This window comes from Lissotriton vulgaris, chromosome 10 (assembly GCF_964263255.1).
Source record: "Lissotriton vulgaris chromosome 10, aLisVul1.2, whole genome shotgun sequence".
Lineage (NCBI taxonomy): Eukaryota > Metazoa > Chordata > Amphibia > Caudata > Salamandridae > Lissotriton > Lissotriton vulgaris.
This window is the reverse complement of record NC_141698.1, coordinates 1,058,505,772-1,058,518,389: the sequence shown is the minus strand read 5'-3', so window position 1 is coordinate 1,058,518,389 and position 12,618 is coordinate 1,058,505,772. Positions and strand designations below refer to the sequence as shown.

Here is a 12,618-nt window from a genome sequence, read left to right as displayed (position 1 = left end):
TGAAGACTGAATGTGACTTGTGTACTCTTTAGCGTTTGTAGAGTAACTTGTGGGATATTTGTGATTGATGCTAAGCAAAACCCTTCCCAATGTTTAATGTTTCCTCTTTCTCACATAGCAGTGGCTGGTCTACACCAGTTAGGAAGTTTGCCACAAATTAAGGGCATGGCACATTGAGGCTGCCATGGCTTAGTTATAGGATGAATCATGTTTCTCAGTAAATGTGTTCCTCTGCTGGACTCTTGCTGCACACTGCAGCTACTCTGAGCTACACACACTCACCATGAGCCTGTGCTACCTCACTTTCACCACTGTTTTCCCCGCTAGCCCTCATACCACCACCATGCCAAGGCTGCCACCTCACTCACAGTACCCATGGCAACAACACCACTAATAAAAGAGATGGAGTGGCTGCTCTCCACCATGTTCATTGGCTTGCCCACAAATGTAGGAATTGAGAGGTTGCTGTGGGCCTATATCTTCAGCCCGTCTCTGCCTGAGTTACACAGCCGTGTTGCACAAAAGAGGCTCCAGTGCTTAATTTGTGATAGACTGCTGAGGTTCAAACTTATGCCCAGACAACAGCGGCTGGGGCTATTGAATGTTCAGGGTACATAATATCATGTCTCTGTAGCTTGATTCCACCTCATGACTCTTCCATCCACCACCAGACACTTCCTGCCCATTTATTTCACTCATGCAGGTTCTTTTTAATCCCAGCATTCTTTATTGTATACAGTTTTTCCTTCTACCTCCTCATTCTTTCCATCTTTTGTATGTTTTTTCTCTCTTGTTCGGGGTCGAAACCAGATGAGGAAAAATAAGTGCTGGTCCCCCAAAATAAGTGCCTGTCTCCCAAAATAAGTGCTGGTGTGCCCCAACTTCAACTAATGGCTCAAATTAGGCACTCAGAGGCTCCATCCTGACCTGGAGATCCCCGTCTGGACTCATTTTTCCCTCCCCACTTGGTTCGGGTACAGGGGACCAGCTGTGGAGCATGCAATAAGTATTGCTATTGCGTGACTTCAGCCAGACTCCTCTACAGTTCCCTCATCTAGTGACTTTACCCTTTATACCCTTCTGACACACAGAACAGCTCTCCCACAACCTTTACCCCAGCTTAAGTGAGGGGTAACTGTAACTGAAAATATCCTCCCCCAAAGATATCTGATCTCTCAACATAACTCTGCAAAATAAAACCTGGCTGGCTCAAAACCACCTCAAACTAAACACTCTCAAAACTGAATTCCTCCTAATCGCCCAACCCAAACAATTTCTTGATGTTGTCAGCTTAAGTGAGGGGGTGGGGGCAATGAGATCAGGGAGTTGGTTCCCAGCCTCTGTTATACGTGAAAACTGACGAATTTCCCCATGTAGCTACGCTCTTGAGGCTTACTCCCTCATTTTTTATTTCATTACACACATTTTATTACAGAGCAAATTATTAGACAATGCATTCAGTAAAAATGTGCAATGTCGCAAGTTCCAACAATCATCCTATTAGTACTCATTCGAGGTCAAACTATTGAACATACGTCTGAAAATTACTTTATCTATTGTCCCAAATATTTCACCCAGACTCAATTAAAGAAAGTTGATCTACTCCATATCATGAAAGCCATTCATTTCATGGTTCCTAATTCGAGAGGTCATTATAAAGTTCTCCGTTTTTACATGCAACCCTCTTTGCCACCTGCATAAAATGAGTTTTTAGTAGCCATTCATGCTTTTCGTGTCCATCTTCAGTAAAGGATCTTCAAGGCAATCATAGAAGCCTGGTTAAGGAAAGCGTCCCAATATAACAGTGCAGCTCTTCACCCACCACTGAACTAATCCTCTAAGTCACCAGCATCCACAAGACTGAACCCTGCTCCATGACACTACACATGCATATCACTGCCCCCTTCACTTTAAGATCACATTGGCATCGCCAACATCTGTCCAAGTCCCCAGTGCTTTCATTGCATTATTTTTCACGGAGTCCAATGCATTCTAAAGCACAATATTTGTTAAGTTATTCTAAAGTACATCATATGGTGTAACTTGTTGGTAGTGTTTGTCTAGTGGCACATCTGATTGTGTCTCTTGTTGGTAGTGTTTGTCTAGTGGCACATCTGATTGTGTCTCTTGTTGGTGGTGTTGGTCTAGTGGCAGACCTGATGGTGCCTCCTGTTGATGGTCTTGAGTCAGATCTGATGGCACCTCTTGTTGTTTGGGGTTCTTCTAGTGGGCAAATTTGATGGTGTCTCTTTTTGTTGGTGTTAGTCTAGCGGCAGATCTGATGATGCCTCTTTTTTTTTTTTTATCCTCATTTGCCTTGCCCTTCTCTTAATTAGCCTCCAACTGCCATGCGCGTCTTAGATCAAAGTGCATACTTTTTGCTGCACCTGAGGACACGATTTCTGAGAATCGGCAGGAGATGACCCAAAGAGGTACAGGGGATGACTCCAGACTTGGTGTTAAAACCTGTAGAACCAGCCATGAAACCGAGAGGGGGGGGCCTGGTTCTTGGAGTACTATGACATAATCATTGGACCGGGGAGAAAAAAAACAAAAACCCCGGCTACTGTTTCCATTGAACCAAAAGGTCCCAAAAAGCCACATTACGTGTGCTGCAAGATCTCATCATCACCACCCCCCTTTTCTGAATCATTTTGTCCACCATAAGCGTGGAAGGGTATGCTCAGATGTGAGTCCCTTGCTCACTGCACCATCAGGATTCAAGCAAGCCGGGCCGAAGACGGCTGTAATGCCAGAAACCGGTCCCCGGAAGCTTGTTTCCTTTCCAGTAAAAGAATTGGCTTGGTAGTTTGGTCTGCCCTGTTCCCATGATGCACTGGGCCAGGGACAGGCTAATTTGCATGTAGCCAGGTTCTGAGCTGGGATGGTGCAGTGAGCTAAAAAACGGTGATGGATCAAGCCCTGATCTGTTGACTGGGTAGGAGTGTTCTGTTTAATTCAGATACTCTGTCCATCACCACTCCCCTTTTCTGAATCAGCAAGATCTCATCATGTCTGTCTTGGATGTTTCATACAGGGATGACAACCAGTTTGCGTGTGTTGGTGCCGTATTTTCTATCCAAACTTTACATATCTGTCTTCTAACAAGCAAGACTGCATAGAACAAGAATGTCCTTGCATGACCCTTTATACTGTTGTCCCATCCATAGATGATAAATGGTAATGTCATGGACACAGAGATATTGAGTATGGAGTCAAGGGTCTTCATTCCAAAACTGGGCTATACAAGGACAATCCTTGAACATATGGATGTCCGAGGCCGCGATGTAATTACACTTATTGCATTTCTTTCCTGGGATGAATTTAGACAATTTTAGGGGGGAGAAGTAGGCTCGATGTATCGTAAAAAAATGATTACGCCTCAGCCATGCAGGTTTGACAATTTTATATAACTGGGTGCAAGATTTCTGCCAGATGTCTATGCTTTAGGCCCGAGCTCTGTTCCCCATAATTCCTCCGGGAGGGTGAATTCTCCATCTATCTCCTCCAGCAGATTCCAGTACCACTGCGTAACTTCTTTACCCCCCTTGTCGTTCTACCAACTTTTGTTCTATGGTGCTGTACTTCCCAAGTGTTACCCCTCACCTACCCAGTGCTTTCACCCGACTATCTAGTTGTATAAACTTGAATCTCGAAAAGTCTGGGCCCAGTTGTTCCTGTAGCTCCTCCCAGGACCTCAGTGTCTCTCCAACAAGCAATTGTCCCATGTTGTTATTCCTCCATCTCTCACCGGTATTGCCAGTCTATCTTTCAGACATAACGGTAGCCCGGGAGCTTCCCAGATAGGTGCATAATTTGAGAAATACGGCAATCCTAGTCTTTTCCTTATTTGTGACCAGACCTTCGCCTGGGACATAAGAATTTTTAACTTTACTTTTTTTAAAAATTTTTGATCCCCGAATTTAAACATGAAACCATTAGTTGGAAGTGCAGCTCCAACCAACATGGCTTTAAACATTGCACCAGCAGATGTATTAGTTGGTATTTTTAAAAGCATTCTGGAATGGGACAGCTGAAAGGCCCATGCATAATACTGCAGGTCAGGCAAGGACAATCTCCCTTTTCCCTCCTCCTCCTCAGTTTTTTCCTTGTCACTCTCGCCGATTTATAATTCCAGACAAAAGAATTTAACTCTCTCTGACACTTCTCCAAGATTTTACTATCGAATGCCAGGGGGGTGGTATTAAAGATAAACGTAAATTTAGGGAGGATAGAATCTTTATCAGACTTACTCTGCCTAAGATGGTCAATGGAAGATTGGACCAAGATATTAATAGTTTCCTACACTCATTAAACACTCTCTCTAGATTGACTTGAGCAATTTTACAGACATCTTGTACCACTCGGATACCCAGATATCGCATTGAGTTGGTCACATCCAGCTGTAAGTTGGTGATATTCCATGCCATAATGTCGGTTTTACTTGCATTTATCTCATACCCCGAGATGCGACCAAACTCTTCGGCTCTCTTAATGACCTCAGGGAATGAAGTCTCCGGGTCGGACGTTAGAATTAAAATGTTGTCTGCATAAAGAGCTACCCGTTATGATGATGCCTCTTCTTGTTGCTTTTTGTCTAGTGGCACATCTGATGGTGCCGCTTGTTGTTGCTGTTTGTCTAGTACCACATCTGATGGTGCTTCTTGTTGGTAGTGTTGGTCTAGTGGCACATCTGATGTAGCTCGATTTGGACATTCGTTTGGAAGACATCATGAGGCACAATCAGTATATCAAGGCACAGGAATGTGGCAGACTCTCCAGGGATTTGTTTCAGCATTTTTGCCTATTTTCTGGCTTTCAGATGCTGTGATTTGTTTGTTTCATTTAATTCCAAGGTAAAGACACACAGTATTTCACATAAGAAATGCTAGCAACACCCAAGTGAGGTGAGATGCTGGCCGCCGGAGTAATTATCGCCTAATACCTAGTGGCCTAATAACAACAACATCAACAAAATAATAGCAATAATCACAATAACAACAATAATAACAACAACAAAATAACAACAACAGTAATAATGATAATACAAATAAAAATAATATTATTAATAACAACAATGATCATTTTGTTAATATTGTTATTGTTGTCATTTACATTATTATGCTTCTGACGATGCTGATTGTTGTTAGTTCTATTATTATCATTATTATAAAGCTGAATATTAGCTGTCATACTTTACATTGTTACGATTCTGCATCGTTGTTACAGAAAAGACTCCAGATTAAGGAAGATGCCTGGAGCCCCTCCTTTATTTTAAGGGGGCATTCATGTGAGTAGATTCCAAAGAATGTGCTTTTAAATGCTCCTGCAAAGCCCATAGGTAGGATGAGGTCTAGACTGGGGTCAGTCCTTGGGCTTTCCGGATGCAGAAGACGCGGAGTGACCACACGTAGCTGGAGGTCTCAAGAGTTACTCTAGGCAAATGTTTGATTATCTTGGTAGAAGGCTCCGACTGACACCTGGCCGTAATTTCTACTATCAAATAATACAACTCACTGAATATGGACAAGACTCACACCTGCAGTGCCCCAGTGTCACATGCTGACACTTACAGATAAGATTCTGTGGTCTTTTAGTTTCAAAAGCTAGAGTAGGTGATTTTGATACACATGATACATCTTTGTATTGCTGATTTATTGACACTCTATGATGCGTCTCGCGTTCTTGTAAACATGGACATTTCTCCCTTTCTCCTCTCATTACTAGTCCCACATTCTTTTGATGGTGACGGTCTGCACAAACTAGAGTTAGTGCATGATTTAAAAGTGTGAGGTTCATTCAAACACATGTCCTTAATTGGCGTTTATCATTGCCCACACTGGAATTATTATATGAATGTCTGAGAGCCATCAATCGGGTTCCTCATTATTAAAGTCAAACTATATTAATACTGATTCTGCCTGCTACCAGCATTTTTTCTTGTTATGACCATTTTCAAAATTACCATTTTATAACTTGAGGTCAACAAATTCTTGCTTGACCTACCCACGTGCAGCATAAATGGTGGGCAGGGTAATTCTGGCCTCTGTGTTTTTATTGACATCATGACTCTCTTTATATTTTGAGAGTCATTGTATGGCTGGACTAGAGGTTAGAATCATGGCTGTTTAAATCCCATCGACCCCATCTGAAGTCACTTGCTCTACAAGCTTCCGATGAAAGGCCAAAAAACATAACCCACTAGGTCAGTCCGCGACACTCAAAATATCATTCATACTAGTCAATGGAATCCATTTCCAGTGGTACCACCTGCTGAATGCAAAGTCAACCACGTCACATTCATGCTATGCGTGGCCATAAGTGTCCCAACTCATCTCACCCAAGTCAGAGCAAAATGATACTTCCTGAAGACCGATGACCGATCCACACTCGGCAGAACTCAGGTGACCTACGTGCTCCTGCAAACATCTCACCTTACACCAGGTCGGACGATCCCTGAGAATATGCTATGGGCATTTTGGTGGCATGCTGGCAATCCCTGGTAAATAGATATACCTGTGGGCATGAAGTCAGACTGGCAATCACTGCGTGACAGTGGTCCATTAGTGATATATTTGTGAGCATTCTAGGAAAAGTCTATTTCTAGCATAGAAGCGACCCATCGTTGATTTATCGTGATCATTCTTGACATAAGTCTGGTTGTCCTCGAGATAGTCTTTTCCATATGATAGACTTCTCTGATCTTTGATAATAAATAAAACATTTTTATCCAAAATGGAAATTTTGTATTACAGGGTGAAATTACTGTATTTTTGAAAAAAACTGGTAAGCTTATCATAAGAAAAATTACTTCATATATGAAATACATTTAAAGCTGATATTTGAGTGATAATTCATGTTTCTTTGGGACACTATTGGTGATTTTGGTTCATTTGTACTAGATGACTCATGCTGCTGTGGTTGTTAGTTCATGAATTGCTTAGAAGAATTTCATCATCTATACTGATAGGTATTTGTAATAATATCAGTACTGCTGCCGGAGCCCTGGCATGGAAGATTGGTCTAACCTGTGGGATCCTGTGGTTTCTGTATAATTAAGCAGCAGCACTGCTGTAAGAGCCTGGAAAAGTTGCCTAGCTCTGCTATCCATTGCCTGCGCTTGTGGTGTTTAAATAACTTTTGGTTTATTCACCTTAACCAGTATGTTTCATCGTGAGCCCCTGTCGTAAACTATAATTAGGAATTTACATGGATTGACCTGGCTGGCATAATGAAGCGTAGAATGATGCCAAAACCATTTTTTTTAAAAAAACAGTAGGTCATGTGACTTTGCTTAATGTAGCTACGCGAATTGCACTTTTCACTATGTCGCACTACGCGTAGCTACGCGTAGCCACGCGAACTGCATAGTGCAGTAAGGAAATGCTGTTCGCAATGATTGCACAGTGCCGGATGCTTGTCTGCACTGTGATTGGCCAGAGCGCCGTGGTTTGGAGCTCAGATGGGGAATGGGACCCTGGGCATGTTCTCCACAGGGGCAGTAATACAACCTGGGCGGAGAACATGTAAAGTGCACATAAATGTTTGTCCGACCCCAGAGGGCCGACCAAACATTAATGCACATTTAGGAGGGTACCACCACTCCTCTCCCCTGCACTGCCAGCCCATCCCCTCAAAACTGCCTCAGTACACAAAAATGAAGTGATAATAACATTGCGTTGTTATCATTTTATGGAACTGCCCCTGATGAAAGAGTGAGCATGTTTACAAACGTGAAGAATACAATTAAAGCATCTAGTGCAGAATTAACCCTTTCCGTGCTTCGAACGTCCAACGGTCGTCGCGTGCACTACCTCGCTAGTGCTGCGCACGACCGTTGGACGTCCGAATCTTGTTAGCGCAATCGAACGTCCGCACTGGGGCGGAATGTTTGCGCGTGCTTAACGGGTTAAACACATCAAAAACCTGTTAGATATTTGTTGCAAACAGATATTAGAAACAGTTCAATACAAGGCCCTTTTTAATCAAATAAAAGCTGCAGTAGCTCGAAATGTGTAGAAACATGCATAAGGTTCTAGCTTTTATCTAAGGAGTGCAAGATGTAAACATATTTCTCTTCTTGTAAGCTATTATAATAGAGCAGAAAAAGAAACAACGTTCTGTTTTTGTTGCTATAAAGAGCTCCTCGGTTATGCTCCGTGACATGATCTGCCTTTCACTGCAGCTGCTGGCTCCGGCAGCAGGCATTGTGACATCAGAACTTGACTGCTATAACTTATAATAGTGGAGATCTGATGTCTTTTCTTTCTAATCTGTGACTGAGTGAGTCACAAGTCAATGATTATAAAGAAAGTGAAGTCATGCATTCATACAGGTTTTACAGAATCCCATGTATTAGAAAACAAGCGAGAGACTGATTCTTATACAAGGATTACAGAACTCTGCGTATTATATTCAATTTTACAGAGAGCATCGCTACATGAGCAAAGACATTTGAGCATGCCTTCCCTTCTCACTTCATTTCATTGGCTCCAGATACCAACATCACAAATCTTAGTTTCTGTGTCCACTTTCAAGGTAATGTTTAAAAGCCTGTCCCTCTCCCAACACACTGGATATTCATCATATGTTGTCCTTGAATTCTCCTCCTCTGCCTATATACTGCATCACCAAAAAGGACAAAAGCTCTGAAGCAACAGGGCCTTCTCCCAGGATCTAGAAGGACCTGCTGTTACAAATGCATCTTGCCCACTGACTTATTGCTTTCATGAAGCATTACATATTGAACATGTTATTTAGGTTTTTGGAATAGCTGGAGTCCTGCTGCGCAAGCCTTCCGGTCCCCTGGCATCTCTAAGGGAGCCAGATGATAGCATCTGCTGAATTACCGCTGCTAGGGCCTCCATCGTCTTGGCTTGTGATCATCTAGCAGCAGCAACAGTCCACCTGCTACAGGGTCACCATCTTCGCTACGTCAGCGGTCCTCCTTATTTAGCTATTGCAGCTTGTCTTCAATCGTTTAGGCCACCTTTGCAAAATTTGCTTAGGTTTCGTTTTCAATCAAAGATATCGTGTCCACCATATGACAAGTGCCATAGGATATAATTTCCTTGTAATACGGTGGAGGCAATGTCCGTCACGTTTGTGATGGAGTAACCAGCCTGCCGAAATCTAAATCAGGACCTTAGTCTCTTTGCAAGTAACAGATTGGGAGACACTTTGCATTTAACCCTTTAAGTGCTGCGAACGTCCAACGGTCGTCGCGTGCACTACCTCGCTAGTGCTGCGCACGACCGTTGGACGTCCGAATCCCGTTAGCGCGATCGACCGTCCGCACTGGGGCGGAATGTTCGACGCGCTAAACGGGTTAAAGCTTGGAAATTGACCCACCTGGAGATCAAACATAGCTTCCTGTTATTACTAATACTAAGAAATGGGAAACATCCTTTACGACGCAACTTTTACCAAGCATTACCTTTGCTACGCAGGTTTTTCAACGCAAGTCATTACAACAACTTGCGCTGGGGGGCGCTCTAGGATAGGTAATAGTTTAATTTACTATCCAACACCTTCCCTACTATCCACGAGGACTGGAGTTGAAATAGTAAATTAAACTATTCACTATCCAGCACTCCCCAACGCAAGTCGTTGTAACAACTTGCGTTGAAAAACCTGCGTTGTAAAGGCATGCGTGGTAAAAGCATGCATTGTAACAACGTACATCCCTAAGAAATGTGTATGTTCTGGCCATTTTTCCCATCACCATTGCCTACAGTACAGCCAAGAATGTAAAAATACTGATTCTGCAGTTAAAATGGGGCCAGACCTGTGGTCCGGAGAATCAGTGTTTTGCGATTCCCTGAATGAAAAATGAAGCTCTCTGAAGTAATGATCCTTCAGCTGAAGTGCCACAGGTGTGATCGTCTTGCTGTAGTCGGTCCTACTTTTTCACGCTACTACACTCACCTATTCACATGCTCTCTTACTCACATTCACTCATTAAGAAGAGTGTGTACATGTGCAAGAGTTAGTATATTTGTGTGTGGGAATGAGAATGTGTGTTTGTATGTGTGTGTGTGCGCCTGTGTCTCTTTACTCATGCACTTCAGTCAGGTCTCTCACCAATTCATCTTACTCAGCCCACTTACCTAACTCACCGAAGCACCTCACTAAATCGCTGGGGAGGGGCCTAAATGTTTGAGTGATTATGTGCATGACTAGGTATGTGAGTGAGTGTATGTGACTGTGAAACTACATATGTGTTTGAGTGGATGTAAGTTGGGGAATCAGTGAAATACATATATATATGTATGTTAATAGCATATATATATATATATATATATATATATATATATATATATCAAGTCTTGCCAAACTTATCCGATAAGAAGAAGGCGCTGACACCATGAATCTGAATCCAAACTCGATTTATTCACTCAATATCTGCTTAGACGCGTTTCGGCGTTGCCGCCTTGTTCACTACATATATATACATATATATATACATTTTTATATGTTTGTATGTGTGTGTACATGTGTGTTTGTGGAGGGTACCTGTTTCAGTTGGGAAGTAAAGGGAAGAGTTAAAAGATATTTCGACATTATAAATTAAAGTAAATAATGGGAGGAAACCAGGAGAGGAATAATCCAAGGGGACTTGCTTGCGTGGAAGAAAGAGAGTAGACATTATTTTTACTTTTGGATAAGTTAGAATCATAAAAATCATCATAGAAATTACAAGGAAGTACACAGGAAGAGACCAGAGAAGCAAGGAGGCTATCTGAAAAGAGAAGAGAAAAGGACAGATTAGAGCACACTGAGGAATAGTGTGACAAAGAGGGAGAGGGGTAGGGACCCGCCGTGCTCAAGACATGAAGCGAATGAGTGATCAGAGGGATGGGAAGAAAACCAAACAAGAGCAGTGTAAGATATTCAGAGAGTAGAGGGAATGACTATCCAACAGGGTGAAGATCCACATCAGAAGCTGAACATAGATGAAGAACTATGAGGTTCATTGCTTGAAGCTGGGGTTAGAGAAGAGAACAAATCTAGCAGGGTTCTCATTTGCTGGTTCTTAGAAAGGAGAGGGATCCAAAGGAGAGGAGAAAGGCAGAGAAGTATTATTGGTAGATTGTTTGAAGCGTCTAAGTGATGTAAGAGCTGGAGACGAGTGAGCCAAGAAAAGAATTTGATGTTTGCCCTGCACCCACCCAATTGCAATTGAAGCCTTTAGGTTGCCCATCGGATTGATAGGTTTTTGGAATAAGGAACCAATCAAGCTTTCTCAACAGTGGATGAGAGACCAAAGTAGTTTCCTTTGGATTAGGCCTGGGTGGTAAATTCTGTTCCGCCCACGGAATGTGAAGAGATTTGGGTAATTTCGCATTCCACGGAGAACGCGGAATTGCCAAAAATTCCACAATCCACGGCTTCGCAGGATTTTTTGCTTGTTTGCGCCTTCAAAATGCGTTTTCGTGAGATATTTTCCCTCGAGCACGCAAACAGCATTCGCAAACAGGAAAAAAGCATCGCAAACCGGCGGAACAAGCAATTCCGCGTGCTCGCAGAGTATTTTTACAGTTTCGCAGAGATTTGCGTAGCGCGACTATGCAAATTTTAACCCAGCCCTGCTTTGGACACAATTTCCATGCAAAATGAATTTGTATTTATTCCAACGGTTCATTTCTTTTTTGCTCTATTCTTAGCTGAATAAGAGCTGGAAATGGCCCCTTTCTGTAAGATGTAGTGATGTTTTTCAGGATATTTTAATGATGTTTTTAAAAGAAATATTAAATTACAACATATTCTGTCTACGTGTTCTATGTTGCAAACATTGCATATAAAATACAAAGAGGAAAAAGTGGGTTAACATAATAGCTGAACTTTTGTTTGCATTTTTTGAGAAAAAAAGTGATAAGTTGCACCTGATTCTAACTGCATCTAAAATGTCACCGAACCATATATGTATGTATCTTTGTACCCACTTAGGCAAGTATTCTTTCCTTTGTGTTTTTTCTTTTTTTTCTGATTATGGCTTCTTGCTCTTCAGGTCCAAAGCACGTCGTGGATGCCTCACCCGTCGTACGTGATGCAACCCACGGTAAGTGTGAGCACCGTCTCACCACATTTTGAAACCTCACTAGTGCTTTGAAGTGTGCCCACCATTATGTACTTTGTGTTCCAATTATGCTCTTTCTAATATGCAGTCCCTCCTATGCGCCTATCCTTGGGCAGTTTGTATATTAAATGAGAGTAGTTTACCTGCTCCAGAAGTCCTTCACGGTAGTGACTTCGGTACTGAGGGGCATAGTACCAACAACTAGCGATATTTATCGCTAAATGGGCTTAGCGAGTTTTCTTTTTATCGCCAAGCATCACCGGATATTATCAAGGAGATAAGGTGCTATTAGCAACGTTTATCTCTAAAGCGATAAAATATCCGGCGATAGTGGCGAAATGCGTGAATATAGCTGCGAATACAGCGATATTCACGCATTAACGCCAATAGGGTCTTAGCCATAATATCCACCTCCCATTGGATATAATGGCAAAGAACTGGTCTGAGCAGGCGTTAGCTTTTGGAGATATTCGCGATTAGCGCGAAAATATCCATCGCTACGCCTGCGTTGTTAATAGGCGATAGCGATGTTAGCAACT

General features: G+C 42.4%; 1 protein-coding gene across 3 annotated transcripts in view; it reads left to right on the top strand.

Moving 5' to 3' along the window:
- RBMS3 (RNA binding motif single stranded interacting protein 3) overlaps positions 1-12,618 on the top strand; it is a 1,376,050-nt gene that overhangs the window by 1,244,658 nt on the left and 118,774 nt on the right. For all 3 annotated transcript variants that reach the window (XM_086942113.1, XM_086942115.1, XM_086942114.1), the window contains exon 10: positions 12,011-12,061. In XM_086942113.1, the coding sequence (XP_086798239.1) occupies positions 12,011-12,061 (51 nt within the window). The remainder of the gene's footprint in view (positions 1-12,010; positions 12,062-12,618) is intronic.